Source organism: Ciconia boyciana, chromosome 1, assembly GCF_034638445.1.
Source record: "Ciconia boyciana chromosome 1, ASM3463844v1, whole genome shotgun sequence".
NCBI lineage: Eukaryota > Metazoa > Chordata > Aves > Ciconiiformes > Ciconiidae > Ciconia > Ciconia boyciana.
Window position 1 is genome coordinate 87,567,684 of NC_132934.1, and position 26,302 is coordinate 87,593,985.

Consider the following 26,302-nt stretch of genomic DNA (forward strand, 5'->3'; position numbering starts at 1 on the left):
CTCGCTCCGGCAGGGCCGAGGAGCGCTGATTGGCTGCGGAGGAATCCAAAGGCGGTGCTGATTTGCTGCTCCCGGCGAGTCCGACTGCATGCACTTCTGATTGGTTGTTGGCTCTAGGGGCGGGGCCTCATCGCCTATAAATTGGGCGGGGGGGTGGGGGAGGTGGCTGTTAGCGACTGTGTCAGTGCGCAGCTGGCTAGCGCGGTGCTGTTTGCTGTGGCGTGCTCGGGGGTCCTGATCTGGTTCGGCGATGTGAGTGTCCGCCCGACTGTGGGTGGGCTGCTGCTGCGGCGGGCGCGGCGTGGGGGGCGGGGGTGTGGAGCGGGAGGGAACGGGCCAGCGCGGACCCCGCGTCCTGGCCGCCGGCGGGGCCGAGTGGCGCATTGCAGCAGCCGCAGGCAGGACTGCCCGCACCGCGCCCCAGGCGGTCCTGCTCCCCTGCCTGGCGCCCGCCGAGGGCCTGCCGCGGGGAGGGGGGGTAGGGAGGTGGATGTGTGTGTGTGGGGCATCCTGGTGATGCACGGAGCCATGAGCTACCGCGCCCCCCTCCCAGCCGGCGCAAACCTGGCCGGCGGCCACCGCTGCGCCCAGCCGCCTGGGGGCTGCCTTCTCCCCCTCCCGGGGCGCCCCCGTGCTGCCTTTCTGTCGGCGTGGTCCCGTTCCCCTCCCTTCTCCCGGCGCTTGCGGCACGCTGCGGGGCTGTCTGCCGGTCACCTCCACGCGGCTGTCACCCCCTTCCCCGGCCCCTGGGAGGCTGCAGCGCCGGGCGCGGCTGCAGCCGCAAGCCCCCCGCCCCGGGGCTGGCCCTCCCCGCTGCCCTCCTGGGCCTGTCCTTGCTCTGGGCTCTCCCGCGAGGTCGACTGCTCCCGGTCTGGGGAGATGCAGGGAGGGTGCGGGTGCTGGGATTCAGGTGGATTTTGGGGGGGTGAGTCCTCTCTCGAGTGGCTGACTGGGTCTTCTCTTTGCCCGTATGTGTGGTTCCCTAGGTCTGACCCAGCTCAGCAGCCTGCTCCCGGGGCCCCCGAAGGGGGAGCCCCTGGTGGGGGCCCCCCGGGGCCACCCCCCAATCAGAGCAGTAACCGTCGGCTGCAGCAGACACAGGCCCAAGTGGAGGAGGTCAGTAGCTCTGCCAGCTGTGCTGGCTTCCTGTAGGCTGCCTGGACTCTTCTCCTACTGCTCTGCAGCAGCGATGTTCTTGACAAGTGTCTGTTGCTGAGGGGGTGGATGCTGTTGTCATGCCAATACCAGAAATGCATTAATAATCAATACTCAAAGTATGATGACAGACCTGTAAAGAGGTTGGAGGAGAGATGAAATTGCTTTGTGTTTAAAAGCTGCTTAATTCCAGATGTGACTTCTAAGGAGCAGACCTGTTAGATTTTTGGTACCTTGTATCCTGCATCTGTTATGGAAATAAAGCTATAGAGTGTCCAGAACAGCTCTTAAGCCCTGTTGCTTCAAGGGAACAGTCTGTGTGCAGGCTCAATGTGTGATGTTCGGGGAACCTTGCCTGACTCTCCAGGGTCAGTGTCTGTAGTGTGGCTGCTGACATGCAGTAACGCCTTTATGCCTCACTGGGGCAGCAACATGTCCTAAGTTGCCTTTGCAGTTATCGGGGAGTGAGCATATGACTGCTGTCATGAGGGGGGTGGCTTAGGCTTGCCGGATTTGAGAGCTTTTAAAACCGGGTGAGAATGTGGGGCTGAGGACCTGGTTTAAGTGTACTTGAGCTGATACTTTAACAGGGGGTCTAGGATTATTTTCCCCACTTCAAAGTAGGCAATGACTTGAATGCTGTTTCATATCCTGACCTTTTTTCTTTGTTTAGGGCTTTCACTTGTTAGTATCTTAGTGTTAGTTATTGGCCAAGCTACTGCTTTTACTTTTTCGACTCTCTTTACCAATACAACTGCTGCTACTATTCTTCCTTCTGCAGGTGGTTGATATCATGCGTGTAAATGTAGACAAGGTGCTGGAACGAGATCAGAAACTGTCAGAGCTAGATGACCGGGCAGATGCACTTCAGGCTGGTGCCTCACAATTTGAAAGTAGCGCAGCAAAACTCAAAAGGAAGTACTGGTGGAAGAACTGCAAGGTGAGTTTCCCATGGTCTCCTTCATTAGAAGGCAGTTGGGCTAGTTTTCTCCTGCAGGGCTTTGAGAGGATAGTTGGGGCTTAACTATTTCAAATGCTTAGGATTCTTTCACTGTGGAAAGACTTTGAGGCCTTGGATGCCCTACCTTCAGGGTCTGGCTTATGTTCCCTGGCTGTCAGGGAAGATGTGAACTTGTCAATCTGTTCTGAGTATTACTCTTTGACAATCTCTCTCTCCAGATGATGATCATGATGGGAGTGATTTGTGCCATTGTGGTGGTGGTGATTGTAAGTAAGTACCGAAATGCCCAGGATCAAAGGTGAAGAAGCACCAACTCTAGAGTACTTTAAACTCTTCCTTTTTGGTTTGAGATCTGGAGGGTCTTGGTTGCATAAGTGTTAACTTCAGTCCTTGGGGAAGGGAGGTAGTGGTGCTTGGAACTCCCACACTTATTGAGGAAATGGTATGCTTTACATAGTAATGGAAGGAATTGGGGGTGGCCATCACTGTAGAAATGGGAAATTCTGCCTGCCAGGTCAGGTAAACCTGTAAGTATGAGGGGCATTTACCCTGCAGTGGGTGGGTTGGCAAGTCCCTTCCCTGGTGGGGGATTTGGAGGTCTCTGGGGGACCTTTGGTGTAACTTGCCCTTTTGTTCTTTCCTTTTTTTTCCCTATTGCTTTGTCTCCAGTCTACTTTTTTACTTGAATGTAGCTCCTTCAGTCTGCAACCTACTGTCCCCTCTCACCTTGCCTGTCTCTTCTTGCCTCTGAATCTTTCTTTCCCTTCCTTTCCACCTAGCTTCTTCATTGATTTCTTTATTGGTTTTAATTTGTCTTCTGTATAGGACTCTGAAGAGCTCTACTGAACATGGTTAGACTCTTCAACAGCTGCTGCAGCTTTAGGGAGGGTCATCTGAGTTTAGAGGAAAGGGAGGTAGAGGAGGAGTAGGTAGCTATTGCTCCTGCTCTTCTCCAGGGATTTTTTTGTGGTTTATTTTTGGGCGTGAGCTTGTCATAGTGCCTGTGTGGACTCCAGCAAAATAAGAATGCCTTAACGCAGTGCCTTTGGGGATGAAGGACTTCAGCATGTGAGAGGTAGTGTTCTGCCTAAAAAAAGTGGCAGCATGACTTAAGCTTTTCATTGAGCTTCTGAAATAAAGGCTAGTTTGTGTTGGTCAGTGACTGTGACCCATCTGACTGAGATAGATGTAGTCATCTAGATTTCTGTAGCTATGGAGAGATAAGCACTTAAAGAAATGATTTATTCTGCCTGTCCTTATTTTCAGATGACTTGCTGTCTGAACATGGCCATTTCAGTTGTTATAAAGGAGAGCCTACATGATTACCTCAGTCAGGTACAATAGACTAAACACAGTTAAGTGAAAGGAGTTTTGCTACTATCTAAAAGGCATGTGTAGGAGTAAAATCTCCTGCCAGAAGGAACAGAGGAACAACAGTAAGGAGTCTGGTGGGGGGTGTCAAATATTCCTTTCATCTATGCAGACACAAGCCTGGACCCTGTGGCTTTCCACTGTCTTGTAGCTTTCTGGAAGACTTTGGGGTAGTGGCAGAGTGGGAGTGGGAATGGGTGTTTTGCTTTTGTGTTATTGGGTTGAATGTCAAAGGAAGTCCACTACATAGCAGATGGAGGAGACTGGAGGTATTCCAGATGAGACTGAATGAGCCACGCAGCTTTTGGATTACAAATGCCTGTTCTGTTTCTGCTACCACAAAGCTCTAACTTTCAGCAGGAGTTAGAAAGTACTCAGAATGGTTAGCTAGGGATTCAAAGGGAAATGCGGCTCTGGGCATGGGTATTGCAAAGTGGCATCAGATGTCCCAGTTTGGCAGCTTAGATCTCTAGAGATCTTGCCTATCAAACTGAAATCCTCCTACTTGCTATGGGTTCTCTTGAATTTAGATCCAAGATGGTCTCTGCTGGAAGTAAACTTGCAGCATGGAATGCTGTGGCTTTCTGTAAGCAATCTCCTTGTTCTCCTGCTTCAAAAATTACAAGAGCCCTGAATTGCTTGAATGTTGTCAAACCTGGGGTTAAACGAGCTGCCCTGTTCCTCAGTTTCTGCAGAGTCTTCTGAGGACTGTGCATCTTCTTCCCCCCCCCCCCCCAAGCTGAGCTGTAGCCTGTAATCTAGACTGGAAAGAGGGCACTCCTTTAATTTAGGAAGCTCTACCTCAGTTCTAGAATACACTGGGATCTGTCTAGGCTTAAGATGATGCCAGGAGGCAGGGGAGGACATCACTGGAGTTCCCAGATGGGAGTGAAGTACAAAAGATGAGAGGAGCAGATGTGTTTTGTTTCATTGGGTGTGCCAGGGAAGCCCCTTTCCTCCTCACAGGGTGTCTGGGAAGGGGCTGGGTTTTGCATGCTCACTTCATGCCCCAGCATTTCATTTGCACTGAGTTCATCTCCCTGCAATTCCATCCCTCTCCACCTTGGGTGAGGGCAGAGATGAAGATCTGGAGTGAAGCAGCTCTCGTCCCCTGAGCACTTCCTAATTCCCTGTGGAACTGAGATGTGATGGACGGTCAGAAGTGCATCTACTGAAGAGGAGCCAGGGCCTGCTTGTACTACTTACTGCTATCATTTTAGGGGGTGGGCATACAAGCTTGAGGCCCCCTAGACCAGCAATTCTCTTGAACTCTTCTAAACAAGCCTTTGATGTCCCATTCTTCCTGTTCCTCTAGGGGCTGAGGTCCCCCTAGGCTGTCTCTTCCATTTCTTTCTCTTAGATGTTGTATGTTGCCTCTTCTGCTCCCTTTCCCTTCCTTTGTGTCTCTATGCATGGGCAAAAAAAATCACCAAGGCCCTCTGAGTAAAAGCAAGGGACTCTGCTGTCCGCAGCATTACAGCCACTCACGCATGTGCAGTTTATTTCCTTCCTCTATAAACACAACTGTAATCTTCTCTGGCATGTTACAGTAATCAGCTCATGTACTTTAAATGGTCTCTAAGAAACACAATTCACCACCTTACTGAGTCTGTCTGGTCTGTCAGTGGTTGGGGAGGGGTTGGGATACCAAACTCTTCCTGGAACATTTTTTTGTCACTTCCATGGTATACACACATTTGAAGTTCTGGCCCTCAAAGCAGTGGGTGGTCTTCCATTGCAATGATGGTAGTTCCAGTTGTGCTGGACTGACTCTGTGGTAAGTCTATAACAAGATGTATGGACCAGCAGCTCTGGGGGAAGAGGCTGCCCAATCCAACTCTACTTTTATCCACCAAATGTCCAGCCACTGTGTAATGCATGGGGAGGTAGTCCCCTGAATGGGAGGGTGTGTTTCCGGTAGCTCTGGTTCCTCGGGCTGTGCTGCCTTTGGGTTTCAATAACCGATCCTCAGGTCCTTAAATGCAGAAAACAGTTCTCCATTGTGTTGGGACGTGTTCATGATCCAAATGACCTCCAAGAGTAGGATGCTGTTCACACATCTTGGAGCATGGCTGGAATAAAGGTAAGTTCCCCCTTGTTCTGCTTCACTGTACACTTGAGATTCATTAAAAAAAGAAATGATGGAACTTTGTCCAGTGCGGCCAAAGTCCGCAGACTTTGTCCAGTGCGTCAAAAAATTATTTTAAATTGAGGTGCTTGTGCCCTTGTATCTGCCCTGCTGTTACAAACTTTAGGTTGTAAAACAGTACTCCCTGTGGCTTGTGGTTCCCTTATGACCAATCTTTTTCCAGTCTTTAACATCACCAAAATCATGCCAGAAAAATGTATGGTCAATGGAGAATTTGGAGCAGTGCAGCTGGGCTAATTCTTTCAAAGATGAAAGCCTTCCTGGGGAAGGAGGGTGTCTGGACTGGCTGGTGGATTAAAGCAGCATGTACAGTCTAAACTTCAGCACAGATCAGGCCTGTACAACCTGAATGAACTAGTCATGCTACAGTTCCTGGCAAGTTGTGTGTTGCCTTCATGTTAGTTCTCAGCCTTGTTCATGTAGGGGGGTAGGAAAAACTTTTTCTTAGAACAGATGTATTTCCAGACCACTGACTACACAGTGTCTAAGTCCCTAGCCAAACCTAGGGACTTGAGTGCTCACTCTCCAAAGCTGGCCAGCTGCTCTGGAGCACAGAGCTGGGGCTGAATGTGCTGCTGAAAGTTGCCCTAGGGTTGTGTCCAACTCATGAGTCATGTTGTGCAAGTTTGCAAAAAGAGTTGCATGTCTAACCATAAATCCTCAGGTAGGTGTTTAAAATACCATGCTCTGCTGGGAGTTCACCTTCTGAGATGCCATCCTTTAAAGCATCAGCACCTCTGCTGCTCCCACAGAATCTGTTATCCTGGACAAAACATGGTTTTAAATGTGCACTAAAAGCAAGGCCAAGGCTTTGGCAGAGTAGTTCTTCATAAGTCTAATTAGAAATTCAAGCTCTGCCTTTAAACATGCAGCTCCCATATCAACTGCTTCATCCTGACACCTTCAGATTTGGTGGGGGGAAAGCCTCAACTATACTGCTCTTAAATGGATGTGTCTTAAACTTTTCTGTTTCTAGATGCCCTAGGTATCTGGCCTTTCCTGAGGTTTCTATGCACTGATTGAAGTAGGCTGCATGCTTTTCATCAGTGGGGGGGGGGGGTTGTTTTCTTGTCTCAGCTGGAGAGTAACTGAATGATGGTGGGGAAGACAAAAGACTTTTTCTTCAGAGTAGGCATGCAGCATCAACACTTGTTTAATAGACTTAGTTTCCCTGTGAAGTGACAGAGGTCCCTGCTCTGATGTATCCACTGGGGTTGGAAGCCTGAACTTGGAGAGGCAATAATGGGGAAGTACAGAGGTTTTATCTTTGTTCTGATCTCTAAGCAAATAATTACTCAGAGATGTAACAGATAAGGATATAGGTTTTACAAACTAGGCAACTCAGCTGTGTCTGGATACATGAGTTCAGCCCAGTGTTTCTTCCAGGTTACCTACAATGCTTCCTCTTGGAGGAAGTAACTGGGTCCCTTCACAAAACTTCCCCTGTTTACAGGCCAAAATAAAGTTGCACTTCAGTCTCCATACTTCTGATAATATTTGACCTATTTTTTTGCCAGAGATAGTTATTCAGAATACCCTTATTTGCTCCCCAGTTTCCAGTATGAACAGCCCCATAACATCCTTTCATTCAGTGCATAGACCCACTAAATGATTCTTGCAGAGGCCAAAATGACTCTTCCTTTTCATGTTCTCTCCTGACAGGCTTCTCTTCCAAAAGCCTTTGTACTATTTTTATAAATTTGCCATAATCTCCAGATACTAAGCTTTTTTTCAGTTCATTGCCGTTAAGCATGTACTTGGAAGGTGAAGGCACTTTCCTCCTGCTCACAAGACCCCTTTAAACACTGCACATTGGTAGGTATAAAGAATTGCAAGACTGAACACAGCCATTCCTCTGGTGTATTCCTGATTTCTGTGGTTCCACTCTGTCCTTTCACCAACAGCACTGCTGCCCTTTTCATTTCTTGATGCAGTACATCTCCACCCCTTAGATTTTATGTCCCAAGAGCCTGGTAACCCTTTCCTCAAATTCTTTCTAGGTTTGACCTCAACCTGTGCAGACAAACCTTGCACCTATCTGTCCAGCTTCTTTAAGTACTCCAGCAAGCAGAGTTTAGTTCTAAATGTATTGCTTATTTTCTAAAGTGGTATTTTTCTCATTTTCTAGCTTCTCTAGACACTTATACTTATGTTGTACTTCTATGCATGTTCTCTATTACCTTAATTCTTATGGGAAAAAAATAGTTCTGGTATCTGCCAAATTGTGACTGTCACACTTTTAAGGAACAAGTTTTCAGCAGATAGCAGGGTATGCCTGCCTGTGGCTCTGTCATGTTCCCTGCTTTCTCAACCATGCTGTGCTTAGTTTTCATCCTTCCTGGAGGGACTGGCCCATTCTTCCCTTTCTTCCAGTACTTCTTTCCATTTCTCCAGTCCAACTACACTCTAACCTTTCTCAGGGGTTCTCAGATCCTCCAAATTCATCTGATCTCACAGTTGGAACCCTCAGAAACGTCAGTGTCCCTACATTTCCCAGAATGTCTGTATCCCTTTTCTCTGCTAGCACATGACCTCCAAATGCTTTTAGCCCTCAGCTTGCAAATGTCTGCCACCACCATGGTCCCACAGACACCAGAGCCTTTTATACCCTGTTTCTGTGGGTTGTTCCATGTCCCAAAAGAGCTCACCTCTTTTCTTGTATTTCAGCAGCACCAAACATTTCCACAAATCCTCTGCTATTGTTCTTAAGCTCCTAAACACTCATCCCTCTTCTCCTGTAATTTCCCTGTTGTATAAACCTTCCTTTTTCTCATCCTCATTCTTAAGCACGTGGAACTACCCACTTCCATGCTGCGTAGTCCTGCAAAACAAACCACTCTAATACTCCAACTTATCCACAAAATGATCTTTTTTTCTCCTGCACTTCCCTTCCCCCTTCAAGCACTTGTATTCCTACTTCTCTGCCTCCCCTGCATGACAGATGCTCCCAGTCCAAAAAGACACTTGTTTTTCTTCAATGTCCTATGACCTATAGCGGCTCCTTGCATGTTTCCCATGTCCTCCAAATAACTGCGCTATGCTTCTAACGTGACTACTGAGCATCTACATCCACTTAACTTTCTCCTCTTGTACAAATTCACCCCAGCTCAGACCTTTAATCTGCCTTTTGCTGACTGATGAATCCCTCTAAATGCATGCTTTCTGCTCTTTTCTGTAGTATTTCACATTCTCAGCGAAACACTCCATTTTCTGCACTCCCACTCCAGTACTGATGGACTTGCCTCTTGTTTTCAACCAGACTGAACTCACTATACATCTGTTGAGCTGATAATTTGTGGTCTTGTCAGCCTACAAGAAGTGTAGGGATGTTCCTGGGAGGATCACCAGATTTTTCCCAAGATGGCAATTTTTGCGCTGATCCTTGGGACAGGGAGGGCTAATATATTTACGAACTTGTATAACAGCTTCATGCTTGTACAGGCTTTTAACTCTGGATTTACAGCTACCCAGAATTCAGCCATTACTTTGAATTCATCAGTCAAAAGCCCATTTTTTTGCATTTTAACACTTAAAGGAGAGAGAGAGATAATATGGTGCAAACTTCCCCTAGGGAATACATCACCACCTTCTACAGCATTTCTTTATGATGCTGAAGATAATTTAATGTTTCAAGTAGTTATGCCTCTGATTAATCTTCCTTTAACTACTCAACTATGCATGATGCAGTGGGTCACATCAATTTTATGGTTATCACAAGGTGCTGCATGATGTGAAGAATCGTGTCTTACTCTTTGGATATTACAGAAAGATCATGCTCAATGTATGAATCATTGTACTTTTATGATATACAGAGACTGTTTTAGATGTTGCACCTGCTCTTTCTCCTTTCTTGACTTGGAGGTGGTTTTGTGAAGTAAACAGCTTTGTGTCCAGTGTCAGGTTTTTACTTCATTTAAAATCTCCTATAAACACAGAAAGTGGATTTTTTTTTCATGTTTGTAGAAGTCCTGATTTTTTCCAGTGGGGGGGATCTCAGGGGGAATGCATGTTCCCACACCTCTAAGTGCCTGGTGGTTGCAGGGCTCTCCCTCCTTCTGGGCTGCCCCCCTTGCTGAAGGACACCCCCTGAATTGTTCACTTCTATTCCCAGTGGAGAGACATCATCTCTTTCAAACAAGCGGCCTCAGCTGAGCACTGGGGTAAAGTCTGAAAAACCATGAATATTTGTGTAATAAAAGAATATAGTGTTCATGTCTGTGAGGAGAAAGAAAATCACTGCTGTGAAGTGAAAAGTGCATTTAGGTAATCAAGGCAAGAGCAGTACAACAAGCATGTATTTAACATTTCAAAGGGAAGAATTAGGCAACAGTTTATATACTGCAGTAAAATCCTCCAGCTTCCCAAGGGCAGTGCATCTACCGTAATTTTAAAAATATCTGAAGTTTTTCTTTTGTTATGATTAACTAGTTTTTAAATTGAAAAGAGGCTGTTTGCAATGTGATTGGGTACATGGTACCACAGGTCTTTGCCTAAACTATATGCGTAAATTCTGGTATCTGTGTTTGTGTCTAATCAAGTGGATAATCCTGTTTGTTAAGGACATCACCCTTGCTCTCTTGATACCACATAAATTGCTTTGTAAACACCATTACAGCAGAAGTCTGAGTATTTGTAAAAAATATGGCAAGCTTACTGCAAGAAATAAGATGTGTGCCCTTATGCAAAGATCCCTGAGTTAGTTCCTGCGAAGAGGACCATCTTTGTCCTGGCCTTGATTGCCTATGCGGTCCATTCCAATAGGCTAAAGCTTTCCCTGAAAAGATCGTAGATTAAAGCTTGCAGTACTTCTGTGCTTCACAATCCTCAGCAGACCTTCTGTGGGTGAACCAGAGAAGGGATGAGTGGAGCAGAGCAGGTGCTGCATGACCTGTGCTATTCTGATCCTCTTTTGCAGGATCTCATGGCAGCAGAGATACTGTTTAGGATGTTTTTGAGGGTGTGCATAGCTACTTTGTTTCCATAGCTCCTATATAGAGATAAATTTATCCTGAACGCTCTGGCAAACGGTCAAAGGGCTGAATATACATGTGTATGGTATATCACATGGAGGGAGACTAAGATACAGCTAAGATCTACCAGTGCCATATAGGCAGCTTAAAAAGGGAGACCTTATTCTGCCAGGGTTGTTTTGTCCTGACCTGAGAGTGACAGCAAGCGTCAACCACCTCCCCAGAGTATTGTGCATATTATAGATTGAGATTATGTCAGTGGCTGTCATCTCTCAGGGCTATACAAGTAGCCTCTCCTCAGGGGGGAGGAGAGGGTGGGTGGCTTGGTCTTGGAGCTGGACATTAAGAACTAGGAAAGAGCAACCAGTTTCCAACCTTAGCAAAAGCTTAACAAAGTTCAGCCTGTTGAGAGACTTGTACCCCAGCTGAGACTCCATTCCTGTCCCTTGTCATACCACAGAGGAGGCCAGTCACGCCTGCCAAACCTCTTTAATTAATGACAGACCAGAACTGTGGCAGCATCCTTGTTGCAGGGAAAAGAAAGCATGCATGCACGTGTAGGTGTGCACGTGCAAGGAGTGTAAGGAAATCAAGTGGACATCTCTCCCATACATACACTAGATCAACTCTCATGCCTGGTGATCCCTAGAGCAATAGTATTTTATGAGACTGAAGGATTCACCTACAGTAATGAAAGCAATGAACCCAGGCCAACCATAGTGCAGTCTTCTGCTATGGTCCATGTAGAGCACCTCAGAAAGAAGGAAATGCAGGTCCCACAGAGAAAGTGTGTAGCCTCTTCTCCAGTTGCCACCCATCCAAACTGTGGAATAAGCCACTGCCTCACTTGTGTCCCACCTCACCATCTCTGCTTGGCCCACGGGGTTCCAGGCTGTTGTAGGATGGCAGCATGGTCACTACAGCCTCAACAGTGAAGCGGTGTGGAGCACTGAGACCTGGTGCCTCGTCTTGGAAAACAGTGTTATCATGACTGTTTGGAGGGGGTCCCAGTGGAGAGAGCTGCTGCTGGGAACGGAACCAGTGTAAGGCCAAGATAAAGGTGATGGCGATGAAATCCAGAATCAGCTCTGCAAGCTCCATCACAGACAGGACAGAGGATCCAAACCAGAGACTCCACTGGTTCCCAAGCTGGGACAGCAGAGTCACTACCTGCAAGAGATGGAGAAAGGGCAGTGAGGACAGCCCTTGTTTGAGCCTTTTGCCTCCCCACCTGCTCCCAGTAGCAGTGCCCCTGTGGTGCTGGGGGGTTCCTCCCACCCTGCCACAGGAAAAGAGATGTGATAGCCAGCAATGCTGCTGGAACAAATGCCTGCCAATATGGAGGGACATCGTGCGGGAATGGGTGGCTAGAGAGGACATGGCAGTAAAGTGTGTACCGTGAAGGCTGGAGACTCCCCATTGGTCTTGTAGTTCCACTCCTCAAAAAAGATATTCACTTTGGCAACTCCATTCCTGTAAATGAAAGATGGGCCTCAGAAACCCCAAATCTGCAATCCCTGCATTTCTTCACCAAGGTTGATTGTCTTCTCTGTCCCCTTCTGCCCCCTGTCCTCCTCACACATATACCACCCAGAGGCTTTTCCCCATCTCTGCAGTTTCCTCATTCTGCACAAAATACAATCTTTGGTACTTACAGTGCACTTCTGAGACTGCACTGTGAAACCCAATGTTTGTGGCATCTTACGTTGGCTAAGTACAAGCTCCTGCATGGCTCTGCTTCCAGTAGCCCTTACCATGACTCCACACCACACAGCAGCCACCTGGGCCTTACTATTTTCATATTAGCGGCTGACCCTTTTCAGACTCTTCACTTGGATTCCCAGTCCTTGTTGAAGTCTCAGTTTATCTCTACTCTGAGTCAAATCCACTGGCCTTGTCCATGGGTCCCATGCCTAATCTCTTCCCATCAGTGATTTTATCTTAACTCTGACCCCCTGACACACACACTCCACTGGGATGGTTTCTGGTTTGGACGCAACCTCTGTTAAGGGGCTCTCACCTCTTGGATGTGATATTGTACTTGTTCTGTTGTGAAAGCATGTAAAAAACCCAGTCCTGAAATGAAAGTGCAATAAATTGCATTACACGATCACAGTCACCTCCCCTAGGTTTAGTACCAGTTGAGGAAGGACTAAACGGGAGGTCAGAGCAGTGCTGGGGAGCCAGGAAACCCTCTCCTTACCTCTGAGACAGCAGAAGGCCAGCGGGAGTATCCAGCTGACAGCTGGTATTCTGTCATTCTGGAAGACAAGAGGCCATGTTAGCTGCTGAAGCTGTAGGAGCCAGAAGGCCAGGTCTCTCAATCCCCAGGCACACCTGGAAACTCCCCCCCATGCTGAAGTTCTGCCCACTTCCCACCGAGCTCCTGCACAGTCCTCAGGAGCTCACCCCCGAGCCAACATCGATGCTCCTCAGACATTTCAGCTTCCTGATGGGAGAAATACTATTTCAGGTTGCAGCTCAGCTACTGACTCAGTCTTTTGCCCTGGTCAGCAAATGCTTTCCAATACCTCTAGGAATAAAGAGTTCCTAGTCTACCTGACTGATGATCAAACTTACTTGCAAGGTTTCCGACATTTGTGGAAACAGCCCAACACGTCAGCTTTGAATTCAGCCAGAAGTTTGTAATAGCAGTAGCCTGAGCAGCAGAGAAAGTAAATCCAGGTAAGCTCACAGTATCTGTATACAGAAGGTGATGTGTGACAGCAAGGGGAATCCAGAGAAGGCTTCCTTCAACAAGCTCAGAGGGACTAACCATCCAAGGCAAGAGTGTCTTTTGGATGTCCCACACCAGGAAGCTCATTGAAGACAATGAGGAGATGTACTGGGACATAAGGTGGACCACGGTTCAGGTGGGCATGAGCTTTACTATTCCTCCTGTCCACTTACCCCAGGCTACATGCTTTGTGTAGTCACAGTACTCTGCTCCAGCGGGTAAGGGATAGAAGTAATATGCACAGCCACAGTGCTCTACCATGTTGAGCTGAAAGCAGGAGCGAATGCAGACCTGGGAGGCATATGAGATGGAAAAGGCTGAACAAGGGAACCAAACCCTCTGCAGCCTGTGTCACATCATACTATTAACAGAGCCCATGGACAAGCATGGCTGCTAGGGGACTGAAGCATTTCAGGAAAGCAGGGAAACAAGCTGGCACAGGACTAGTGATAATGAGTTACCTGTTCGGTGTAGCGGGATGAGTACAGATTTTGCACTGGCACGTCACTGCCATCCTCTGTGCAATCACTGTAACTGCCCCCAAGACGCACAGTCATCTCCTAGAATATCAAACAGTCATTACACAGAATGACTGGCACTTTGCTCTTCTCTTTCTACGCTTCCATACCACACACTGCTTGTCCATCTCTTTATGGTTTCCTCAGGATGTCAGCTCCCCATGCTTTCCTCTATTTCATTGTTCACTGATAAATTGCAGCCAAATGCTTCTCATCTAGTCCAGTAAGCTGCTCTTCTTCCTCTCCCTTCACTCCATGTGATTAATCCCCTCCCTTAAACACACAGTGGGTCCATGACAACCCATCTGTATCTATCCACCAAGTTAAACCTCCCCTATAACCTCACGTCCACAGCTCTTACCCCTGCTGCTTCCTCACCTTTCTCATGCTGATGGAGGTCTCGATACCTGGACGCACATTGAAACCCCCATCATCCATGAAGGCTGGCTCATTCTGATCGTGGACCATGACCCTGGCTCCTGTTACCGTGGACAACAGAGGGATGAAATCATTCTGTTCGGTGCGCACCACCAGAGAGAGACCTGAAGGAATGTCAGAGAGCAAGGGAGATCATGGCTGGTCATCACGCAGGAGAGGAGAGAGAGCAGAATGGTTAGAAGTGAGTCTGTAAGAGAGAAAGGAAGAGAAACATCAACCAGGGCTGTACCAAAGCTGGGCAGCAATGGAGGGTGGCTGGAGGGAGGACAGAGACAAAGCTGGAGGCTCCAGGAGAGGCCAGAGAAAGCTGGATTTCTTCACTGTGGCTTAGAAAAAGCAGAACTGGGAATTGAGAGAGATTTCGTGGAGAGACTTGGAGCCAGATGGAAGAAAAGCCTGAAGATTGGGCCTAGAGAGGTTTCAAGGCGTTTGGGAACACAAACAGGTCAGTTGCTGGAAACAGGAAAATGGAGAAGGAGGGGTGAAGACCAGGCTCTCAGGAGCACAGCTCAACAGGGGACTTCAGAAAGGGCCAGCACAGGTCCAGAGGGAGCAATGAACATAAGGATCAGGCACTGATGGGAGAGAGAGAGTTCAGTGGGGCAGCAGCGAGGAACAGCCATGTGCATGAGAGAGCCATCTCCACATGGGTGAAGACAGAACTTGGGCGAGACAGAGCAGGGCTGCAATCTGCCACCACCAGCGTTAAGCACAGCAGGATGCCCATAACTCCTGGGGAGAACACAGCTGAGCTGTTGTCCTTACTCACCAAAGAGTGCCTTTCACCCACCGTTATTGATCCCAGGCAGCGAGGATGTCCACAAGCTGCTGCTGTTATCGTTAAAGGTATAGCAGTTCCCATACAAGGGATGGTGGAAGTGGGTATAATTCCTGAGAGGGGAACAGAAACATTCACACAGGTTGAGAAGGGCTGCAAGACCAAGGGGAAGGGCTTTCTGAAAGAAACAACTGTTTTCCACCTGCAGGGAGAGGGGCTTACAGCAGATGGGCAGTATTTGTTATGTAAACTCACGCAAATGGGAAAAGCAATTAAAATGTGCTGTAAGAAATGTCCCGGAGCTGGACAGGTTTTTACACCAGGTTTTTCATACTGCTAACTCTTGAGAGCCCAAATGGGTTTTAGCAGTACTAGCAATTACTGTATTATCTTCCTAATATTGACAAAACTCTTAGCTCTTCCTACCCCTTTTCCTCTCTTGCTGATGGGTTTCATTCCACTACTTCTTTGGGGCTTTTTGACCAATAATGGCAGGAGAGAAGTGGGATATTTTTTTACTGTCTTTTTGTAACAAATCTCTTCTCCTCCTCCTGTATGTGGGCTGATATATACCACTTTACCACTGTAGAGGGTAGAATAAAGAGACTTCTACACTGTACATCTGTACCCACTCTGCGGTTTGTACCAGTATAACTATTTCATTTGTGTGCAACCCAGAAAAAGGAGAAACCATCCTCTAAGGTCCATAGTTTCAGGTCACAGAAACTGTGACCCTGGTGAGCACAACCCATAGGAAAGACTCAAGAAACATCATTTGAGACAATGGGAACTGAACAAGGAACGATCCCACCTTGGGAAAGAGATTCTCTAATGTGGGCTTCTTGATTCCCCTTGGACCCAGGCACAAAATAGGGGTGTTTTCAGGAAGACTCGGTGAGATGTTTCCACCACTTACGCCTTGTCACATGTTGCTTCATTGAAGCGGCAAGCATAGATGAAATTCTCAAAGTCAGACTCATCCAGGGCTTTTGCATCAGGCATCTGCGCCAGGATATTGATATAGTGAAAGCTGTACCATTCCCGCACGGCATCCACCCCTGAGGAGTACGCTTGATGGAAACAGTCCTTGTTGTTTTCACTGCACTATTGAGAAGAGAAGGAGAAAACAGCCATGTCAGGGAAGTCTTGTCCAGGAGGTGAGGCTATGGCTGTGGATTAGCTGTGCTCCCTCAGCACGGGCAGAAGATGAAGCCGAGGGAGTGGAAGAGCTACGAAGGGCTCCTGTGCTCGACCAAAAGGTGATCAGCAGGATAGGGAAAAACAAAACCAGGGCAGCTCCTTGGTGGAAGGGAAACACCAGGTGAATGAGCACGGCTGAGTAAAACCCAGGAGGCAGCAAGTCACAGTGATGTGCGCAGGGTGATCTATGGCACATAACTTCTATGTGGTATAAAACCAGAAGCTTTCAATTCTCGCATGGGGAGCCCTTCCTTCAGGGTGTGTCCAGAAAAATGTTTGTGATCCTGTGGTAACTCCAGTTAACTGGCAAGTGATTAGCTTCAGTCTTTCAGTGCCTTTTTCAATGCAAACACAGATACCCTAGTGTGAAGAAGCTGCTACCTAGGAGCAAATACGACCATGACCACATTTCATGTGGCCCATAGCCATCCAGTACTTTCCCCTTTGCTATTATTGGGCAACACTGTGGTTGATGTTAATAAATGGCTCTCCAAAGGCAACTGCAAGGCTGATGTAGCCTTCAGGAATGACAAAGTTTCCCTGCCCTACCTAGGAAAAGACGGGCACTGACATGGACAAGTCTCCTGGGGCCCACATGGACAGTGACAGGACTTGGGGAGCAAGATTGCATTGGGCAAAGGGTTCAGCTCTACCTTTATCTGTCATTAGCAAAAGCCAGTGCAGCTTAATCAGACTTCTACATAGGGAAGGGCATGGCCAGCAAGACAGCAGTAGCTAGGCAGAGACCAGAGTAGGTAGAACACAGGATATCTAGGGATCTCACCAGAACAAAGCCAATTTTCCAGTCGTTCTTGTCCACTGAGGGACTGTTCTCTGGCAAGTTGACCAAGTTATCCCGCTTCTGCCTTTGCAGCGGATGGCGCTGGACGTGACGGAGCAGGCTCCTTGAGCTACGCTTTCGTGTGGACAGTGTGGACCAGTCACTTCGTGCCAGAGACATGTTGTAGTCATAAAGGTCTAGCAGTGTCTGATGGGTGATTTGGTCCAGCTCATCCAGCTTCTTCCGGATGGCACTGTATCTGTACAGGGGGGAGAGAGGAGCCTGCAGGTTTAGGGCTGGATGCACATAAGCAGCTCTGAATAAGACATGCAGCAAAGTTTGCTGGGGTGATTCAGGACATTCCTGCCGCCAGCTGCAAATCCAACCCCTTGCTGGAGGCTGCCATCCTTGTAGGAGAGAAAGAGACGCATCTGCTTTTGCCCTGTGGCAGTTTACAGTGCAGCCTGCTAACATACACCACCAAGTACAGCTGCATAAACTAACATGCCTTACTGTGAATGCCCTGCAGCAGCAAAGGCCTGTGAAAAGTGTCCTTTCCACCAGTACTGCTACTGAAGGGGACAGTCGAGGACTATGAGGAGAACAAGAGTACACATTTTTATCCTATGCCCACAAAACTCAAGGCAGTTGACAGCTCTGGGAGTCTATTTCTTACCTGTATGGATTGAGGGTGCACAGTGTCACGGCTGGGAAAGTCAGCCTGTCAGAGTTAAGGTTGAGGTTGAGGTTGACAGGGTAGCTGAAGTACTCTCTGTAGAGGATCCCAAACTGCCAGTACATTAAGCCAAAGGTGAGAAAGAAGAGAACGGACCAGAAGGCTGTCTTCATCTTATTCTTTTTGGAGCACACCAGGCGGATAGCCCCATGGATGGTTGTGTTGCTGCAGAAGAACTGGAATAGCTCCTGGTAGGAACTGTAGAATTCGATGAGACCCTCTCGGTCCTCTTTCTGCTGCTGCTCCTCTTCTTGCTTACATTGCCTTGTTTTCTCCCCTTCTGGCATCTTCCCCATCTTCACAGGCCCACCCTACAGCACAAACTCAGAATTAGGGGGTAACCCTGCAAGACTGTGGCTCCAGGAAGCCGTGCCCAGTGCAAAAGCTGGCTCTGCATCACCGTCTTCCCAAAACCTTGGTGCTTTCACCCCCTCCTCCCTGACCCCCATCCCAGGCTGCAGGTCCCCAGCCGTCCATGCACATGCTCCCCCCCATCCTAGTCCTCCCCTCCCACAGGTGACAGGGGGGCAGATCCTCCCCCACCGAACAGCCCCCGCTTCCCTCCCACAGCTGCGCCCCCGGCCCCTCCCGCCCGCCCCGGCACTGACGCTAGGCGCCGTGCCCATGGCGGGCGGCGGCGGCTGCTCAGGCCGGGGCCGGGGCCAGTGCGCTCTCCCCGAGCGCTGCCGGCTCTCTCGCAGTCTCCCCGGCTGGGCTGCGACCGGTTCCTTTCCAGTTCGAGCCAGCACCCCGCCCGGCTCCTGCCCTGCCAGCCTCTCCCCGCCCGCCCCTCCTTCCTTCTCCTGCCCCTTCCCCCCGGGCGCCGCTCCCGGGGAAGAAAAGCCTCTTTAAACTCTCAAGTATCCGCGGCCGGGCAGAGGCGGCCGGAGGACCGGGGACACGCCGAAGCGGTGACCTTGGCGGCGCCGGCAGCGTCAAGGCGCGGCCGCCGCGCTCCCGGCAGGCAGCAGGGCCCCCCCGTCCTCTCCGAAGGGAGCCGTGCTCCGGCCAGGTGCGGCTGCGGAACAGGCTGTCCTCCTTCTCCTCCCCCTCCCAGCCCCCTCCGGCGGGGACGCGGCGTCCCAGCGAGCAGAGGTGATGCAGAAGGAAAGTTGGCAGCGCTTGTCCCAAGGGCAGCTGGAGGCAGCGCCGGCCGGCCGGGACCCCCCTCCACCTCCTGCTGGCGGCAGGACCCTGCCCTGCCCAGGGATGGGGTGCGCACGCCCGGCGGTGAGGGCTCGTACGTGGCTTTAATCGCCAAATTTTGCTTTTCAAGGGCAAAGCCGAGGTAGATGGAGAGCTTGGGTGAGTTTTGCAAGAGGGATGGGGCTGGGGCAGAGAAGGCTGGTGGCGGCTGGGTGGTATGCATGAGGTAACATCACTTTTGCTGGTTCATTAACTAAAGAAATCTGTAGTATCCAGAACTACCTGGCCCAACCACGAGTGGGAACGTTTCACTGATCTGTGCCTGGGAAATTGAGGCCTCCCATCATTACCCAAAGCCTTGCAGTGTTTCCTCAGGCCACTGAAATGAACACCCATACGCAAACATGACCAGGAGTCCCTAACACTCCCCTGCCATCATAAGAGTGGAACCTCTTTCCCAATCCTTTCTCCAAATGATTTTCTCTGAAACTAGCTCTGTCTGAGGTTTTCACTTCTTTCTTTCCTTTATGAGTACCTCCTTCAGATCAGTCCTTGTTCAGAGTCATCTGTCACTGAATTTTGATCCTTATTGGAGTTAGCAGTGGTTTGGTTTGTGACTGAAAATACACAGCCATTTTTACCTCTTCACATTGCAAAATACCATGCTTGAAAATGGCAAGCAGTACACTTTTGAGGCCAGCAGTTAAGTGGCAGCGTGCCAGGAACAGCCTTGTGACAGCTGCTTGTTACAAACCTACAGCCTTTGAGCTTTCCTCTAGCTCCATCCCGTGACAAAAAGCAATGCAAAGCAAAAGCATCATTTCTTCTGCAGTTCTAAACTTAATTATATCTCAAGTAATTTATTTTGAACTTTCATCAAAGATGAGTTGCAAAAAGTGGGAGGGATGGGGGAGATAAAGTAATACTGTATCACATGCTTATTACAAAGCAGCTTCCTCAGAGCATTAGAAATGCCCGTCTGGGTCAGACTGACGGTCCATGCAGCTCCATATCCTGTCTGGGGCAGGGCCATTTAGTGGAGGGATGTGAGCTCTTTTTACGTGTGCCGTTTGTGTGTTTTATGCACTAAGATAGACCTGGATAATCCCTGAAGATGCACATCAGCCTTTTGAACCAGCCTTGTAGTTTATGCCTTAAACTCTGTGAACACACACAGAGGTACTAACAATTACGCAGCATCGGCAGTACAGTTACTGGTGTAACCTGTGGAGCTATAATCCAGTCACTTCAGAGAGAGCATGTTTATAACTTGTTTGACTTACATTACTGTAATTTCCTGAAATTACTCAGTTACACTAACGGACCATCCTCCAAAACCGCCTCTCTCTTACTGGAATTATGCCTCTGTCTTACTGGAATGACAAAAATTATTTTGCCCCTGAAAATGCCTGTTTTATACTAATTTAAGTTAACAGCACCCACAAAGCAACTACAGCTGAATTTGGTAGTGCTGATAGTTAGGCCCTCTCTGATTTCCACAGTATTTAAACTGTCTTAAACTGATCTTTGCAAATTACTTCAGAAACACAGTCCTTTTTGCTGGGTGTGAGACAAAGGTAACAAATTTTTAAATTTCTTTTGACTTGAGGAATAATTAAAAACTCAACCAGCTGGACTGATTTGCTGTATCCGGATGACAGCCTAAAGCAATTTTATCAGCATTTTGTCATGGCTGACAACTTCCATCACCATGTTGTTTGGGAGAACTTTTGGCCTTTGCCAGTTTGGACAAGAATAGCAGATAATTAGGGTGTGGGTGCATGTATGGTATGTTTTATTTTTACATGTGTATAAATTATGTACATCATATATCTATGTATCTCTATATGCACATCTAGATACAGATTTGCTTTATTTTTCAGAAGACTTTTAACATATGTTGTATTTTTTTTCTAAAGAATTAAAAAAAATACTCGCTGGCTCTTTCACTGTTTCCAGCTGCTGTGTCAGCCATGATCTAAGCAATTCCCCTTTCCCTCTTTCTCACGCCAGTGAGCTACTCAGGCTGCCGTATGTTATCTGCTGTTGTGGCACACCTCAGAGCACGTATCAGCCCTGAGGTGACTTCCAGTCGTTTCAGTCATGTGAATATCGTGCTTTGGCTGTGGCTTTGTAAAAGTCCTTACCTTCCCGTGGTCACACAGATGTGCTGCACATTGATTGCCAACTCACAAAGCAATCAAGAATTCATTTTTAACATTCCTACAACCAAAATTACCACTTGATTCCCCAAATACTTTTGAAACCATGCAAACAACAAATCTCCTGTTGCTTTCTCAGCTGCCAGTCTCAATCTCCATTTACAGAACATCAGAATTTGCTAACTCTTCGGGTTGTTTTTTTTTTTTATTTACATCTTTCCAGCTTTTATTCTACTTTTTTTCCAATGTGTAGATGAACTAGATCGCTCGAGTGACCATCTTCCGGCCAAGACTGTAAATCATAAATGGTACCATTTTCCTCAGGCACGCTTCACTGTGACAGAAGGTAGTGATGTGAAATTATTAGTGTAGTTCGTGAGAGCGACTCCTGTTGATATTTTAGGTGATTAGATGCACTCCTGTCTCAAACTTCCCTCACTGCAAGTCTGCTGCCCATCCACAGATTTCTGGATATTTATTCGATGTATTGACCTATCAAGGTGAGTCACACCTGATGGAAGTGGTTTTGACACTGATGGTTATTTCCCCCACCCCCATTCAGGCTCAGCAATTATAGGATAAACGGTCTTCTGAAATCCCGACTCTTACGTTAGGATGAAAGATCTTCCATCAGGCACTACAAATCCTTTTTGGAAGTTTTGACTCATAGTATTTACTTCACCTGTAACAACATTTTTAATCCAAGGAGCTTTATACTGAAAAGATCCTTTTCCTTCAGATGCTTGTCACTAGGTCCTTCTCTTTTGAAATGGCAAGCGCCCTGTTGTTCTGGGCAGTGCTTCGACATATTATATCTTCACAAGCTGAACGCATGATTGCTTTTTATTGCTACTGAGCAACCTTTGAGTAAACATGAATCATTTTTTATGGCATCAAATTTGAAATGTTTCCTTACCAGCTATGTTGATTATCTGCCCAGGTAGGAATGTGACAATGATCTGTAATGCACACAACATTTTAAAATAGAACAAACTTTTTTCAACACAATGCTACTGTGGTGGGAAAAAAACAAAGGTCTCCCTCTGATACTTGATCAGTCTTGAGTATAACAAATTATATTTGTTTTTTAACTACTTGAAAGACCCTAGAACAGTGTGGTTCTTTTGTATATGCATATATGCAATTGTGTTTTCCTTCTGCTGCAAGGTAGAAGGCAGTGATTATTTCTGGGTTATTTCTGGATTAGCTACAGCTGATTGTATTTTTCTGCATTAAAACTTGCAACCCAAACTGTCAAGGAATAGCAGCACAGATGGGCTATAAGTTTAACTGAAGTGTTTGGCCAAAGAAACACCAGCCTTATAGCTGATAAAGATGGGTAGACATGAGGCTACACTTTGTACTGCTATCACTTTTCAGTGGGGAATTATTTACCCAGGATTCATGGACTCCCTTGAGGCAGAGGTGGTGATCTCTAAAGAGGATCGCTATTAAAAAACCATCAGGGATTTGCAAACCAATCTAAGAGGCTGTTGAATGCCTTCTCCCTTGCTACTGATGTAATCTGCCAGGCAGCACTGGTGTCTGTCCCAAATAGCCAGTGATACTACAGCAGCAAGAGCATGTCCATGTACACACTCCCACACCTTTGTGTCCTGAGGAGGCTGCTTTTCAATCTATTTATTCATATTTACCTTGTAGGAGCAGAGTGGCTGCAAAGAGCCGTTCTGGTGGTGCAAAAGTGAGCCCTGGGGGAAAATGGAAGTAGTGTGTGTTATCCCCATCATTCAGCATGAAAGGTGGGAGACTGTAGGGTAGAGCTCATGAAAATAATATTGTAGGATCGAACAAATCCTGCTGGAAACTGTGTGGAGGGAATCCAGTCTCTCTTCCTAGGAGAATGAAGTTAGCATGAGTGAACTCCCGAAGACCCGTATGGACCCTCTTTTGCTGCTGTTTGCACACTGCAATACAGTACAAAGCCCAGAGGAGAGCCTGTATAGTGGCTGCTCATGCTCTGCCTCAGCTGGAAAATCTGAATTAGCTCCTGAAAAATGTAGTTCTCTCCCATCTGTTGTCTGTATTGCAAGACGAGGGATGTTACTTCCTGAATCAGTTTGGGTGCTGAACCAGCCCAGTGAACCAGGCCCTGTGGTACGTTAGCCATACTACTTTGTGTCCGAGTCAGCTGCCACTTTTGCTACTGGTGACTTGTTCTCCATGAGAAAATCACTGAGCACTGAAAATGGCCCTTCAAGCTCTACCTTTGCTGCATATTCCATAAACCCAGGGTCTCATGCAGGATCACTCAGCCAGATCAACGGCTCCTCAGATACTAATCTCAATCCAGTCCTATTGCAATAGGATTGACTGTGGAAATGGCCAGATGAAAATTCCTGCCTGCTGGCGTAGCTAAGCTAAGACTAATGCCCATCTGGAAGCTGGGTGTGCAGTCCAGGCTGAAACAGCAGAGAGCAAAGCTATAGGACTGGATGGCAAAACCAGTATTTCTCTGGTTGCTTTGTCCTGAGGGGCAATTAATGAGTAGGGAGATGAAGATGGAGCCTCCTTGAGTTTGCCCCCTGCCCCATTCTCCCCAGCTGAAATCTTTAATTTCCTCATTCCAGCCCTAACAATATAACTATTATCACAACCACCTGACTCCCCAGGCCTGTGTTCCCACCCCTTTTGTAATCAACCCTGTGTGTTCCTGGAAATTCGAGGCAGATGCAGCCACCTCAGACCAGTTTTTCTTCTGACTGGTGCTGCTGCTCCCCAGCCAACAGAGATCACAGGGCTGGGCCTGGTCACGCTCTGAGCCGAATGCAGCACCCAGTACAGCAGGCGATTGCTTGATAGACACAGATGCTCGCTGCTGCCCACCTGGAGCTTTGCTAGAGCTGACATTAGGACAACCTAGTTGATGTTTACCTCCAGTTTTGACGCTGTCCCATGTAATTCCCCAGGTGCCCCCCTCAGTCACTCTCACCTCAGTGGTTTCATGTTGCTTCTGCTTCTTGGCTCTGCTCTGGTGATGGTGATCCTCTCCTCCTCTGGAATATAAACTAGAAGTTATGCTCTCAAAAAGGGAATCCACAGGGAATTAAGCCCTTAAGAAGATAAGTTAATCCATAAATCCCATTTCTTTTATGGTTAAGGCCAGATTTCATAGACAAATGGCTTGAGGGAACACTTCCCACCGCACCTTTCTCAAAAGGCAGAGGCATCTCAGAAGGCATCACCCCCCTTTCCCATCTTCTTTTTAATTGTTCAGACGTGTTCAAGTCATTCCTCTGCTTGAGAGGTTTTATGTCTTCCCAGGCACTATGAACCCTCAGAAGATCTCAGGCTAGCAGTGACATGAAGCTCTGGAATGGTTCATGAGGCAAAGAACCTAAATTTTTTTCAAGATGTAACTTGATTTTTTTTTTTTTTTTGCTTTTCATCATTTCTTTTAAGCAGAAGAGGGTGGCCAACAAAACATGAATCTTAGTCAAGCCATGTGACCACTTCTAGTGATACTGAGAAGAGTGAGATTTCTTCATTATAGTCACTGTCTCATTCTGTCACCTCCTCTTTTAACTCTGTATCAAGACCAAAACTGTTTCAGATACATCTCACATATCAAGTTTATATTCCTGGGCAAGTTTTGGGTCAAGAAGGGATTTTCTTCAAGTAAGAGACATGGGGTCGGGGGGGTGGTGGTGGATTTTGCTGGGGGGTTTTTTTGAGAGAAAGAATCTTCCCCTGTAGCTTGAAAAATGGTCCACTTCACACAGTCTAGAGCCTTTTGCCTTCCAAATCCCCTGCCAGTAAAGGATCTCAAAGTATTTGCAGCATACCTCCTGGTATGAGGCTGTGCATATTTATCAGCTGAGGCAATTGATCTTTCATGCTAAGGACTTAATAAGATGTTGATGGTATTTCATGGGAGGGCAGTTGTGTGAATATGATTTGGGTATATACAAAAGTGTAAAAGAAGAGAAAAACAGCAATTCATAAAGAAATCATTACTAAGCAAACCCATGACTTCAGAAGCATTTGAAAAAGAGGAAGATAAAATGGTAAAAAATACTGTTGAAAACAGGGAAAGGAGAAGGAGCTGAATGGAAAGAACAGCAGTGAATGAACTCAGAAAAAGAAGAAAACCGTGCTCTCCTTCCCCATGAACTGCAGCTGGTTTTGATGGGAAGGCCTGCATTGCCTAGTGACACTGAAATACGTGCTGGTGAGTTACGTATCTCCCAGAGGATGACTTATGCCAGACAGTTTGCAGCACAGGAGGCTGAACTTAGTCCACAAACTCTTAAAACAATGACATATTGCCTTTCCTGCCTTTGCAGTAATTTTACCTTCCTTTGCTGCACTTTATCATTGTTGGCCCAACCTATCTGGACCTCTCCTCGGCTGTCCATCAGCATTGTCCAGTGATGCCCTGCTTCACTGACAGTCATTACTTTGACCCACCATGTATGAATATTACTGTACCATACAATTCTATGCCACTACTCTTCACTGTCATCCCTAACCCCTTCTGCCATCTCTTGTAACGCTACATCACCCATACCTGTTAGGGCAATGTTGCTGTTCCCTCTTACTTCTCACTCCCCCTCTCAATGTGACATCCCAAGGCTCAAGGTCATAATCCTGCTTTCCCACCTCATATCTTTATTGCTGCTAACATCCTGCCTTCTACCTCTTGTTTTTTTCCAGCCACTTCTCTTCTTCCCATTCTGCTTTGGCAGCCTTTGTTGGTTTGGCTGGCACTGATGGCCTATACGAACACCTACCACAACTGTTTTCTTTTGTCTGTCCAAAAGTGCCATGCCTTTTATATTTTCATCTTCATTGCCTGAATTCACTCTCTGTCACCCGTTGCCATCCTTACTAACCAGGCATGCTCAAGAAAAATGGAGTGAACACCTTTCATGTGGGATGGAGAAACCATTGTTCAGTCGGGTAAGGGAAGTCACAAAAAACATCTATCAAAAAAAGCTGAAGTTGTCTACAAATGGGAAAAGTAGAGAAGGATATAAACTTTGGCACATTGCATGTAGAAAGACAGTAAGTCAGGTCAAACAAAGCTTCAAGGAACAACTATCAAAAGGAATCAAAACTAACAGATCTTTCTTGAAACGTATCAGGAACCTGGCAGATGTTCTGAAGGGCAAATTGGTGAATAGGCTATGAGAGGAGTGCACAGGGGAGATAAGGCCATTGCAGAAATCTCTGCATCTGT

The 26,302-nt window shown here is 47.3% G+C and overlaps 2 protein-coding genes across 19 annotated transcripts in view; one reads left to right on the forward strand and one right to left on the reverse strand.

Annotated features, from left to right (window-relative positions):
• The first annotated feature begins 171 nt into the window (after window positions 1–171).
• Window positions 172–26,302, forward strand: part of VAMP1 (vesicle associated membrane protein 1) — a 46,327-nt gene continuing 20,196 nt past the window's right edge. For 5 of the 17 annotated variants that reach the window (XM_072880459.1, XM_072880502.1, XM_072880484.1 and 2 more), the window contains exons 1-5: window positions 172–252; window positions 987–1,116; window positions 1,937–2,095; window positions 2,335–2,386; window positions 5,474–5,570. In XM_072880459.1, coding sequence (XP_072736560.1) covers window positions 251–252; window positions 987–1,116; window positions 1,937–2,095; window positions 2,335–2,386; window positions 5,474–5,568 — 438 coding nt within the window. In that variant the 5' untranslated portion in view covers window positions 172–250 and the 3' untranslated portion in view covers window positions 5,569–5,570. The other 12 variants (XM_072880512.1, XM_072880521.1, XM_072880449.1 and 9 more) reach the window with 12 other exon arrangements.
• On the reverse strand, window positions 10,812–18,821 carry SCNN1A (sodium channel epithelial 1 subunit alpha). 2 transcript variants are annotated; one of them, XM_072880418.1, is made up of 13 exons: window positions 18,711–18,821; window positions 17,735–18,105; window positions 17,062–17,317; window positions 15,994–16,181; window positions 15,090–15,190; window positions 14,240–14,403; window positions 13,805–13,903; window positions 13,517–13,634; window positions 13,187–13,265; window positions 12,810–12,867; window positions 12,627–12,682; window positions 12,004–12,079; window positions 10,812–11,776 (listed from the first exon to the last, which is right to left on the reverse strand). In XM_072880418.1, the coding sequence occupies exons 2-13, from the start codon at window positions 18,088–18,090 to the stop codon at window positions 11,450–11,452; spliced, it is 1,878 nt and encodes a 625-aa protein (XP_072736519.1). In that variant the 5' UTR covers window positions 18,091–18,105; window positions 18,711–18,821; the 3' UTR covers window positions 10,812–11,449. The 2 variants fall into 2 exon arrangements, with proteins under 2 accessions (XP_072736519.1, XP_072736511.1); XM_072880410.1 differs by lacking the exon at window positions 18,711–18,821 and adding an exon at window positions 18,403–18,499.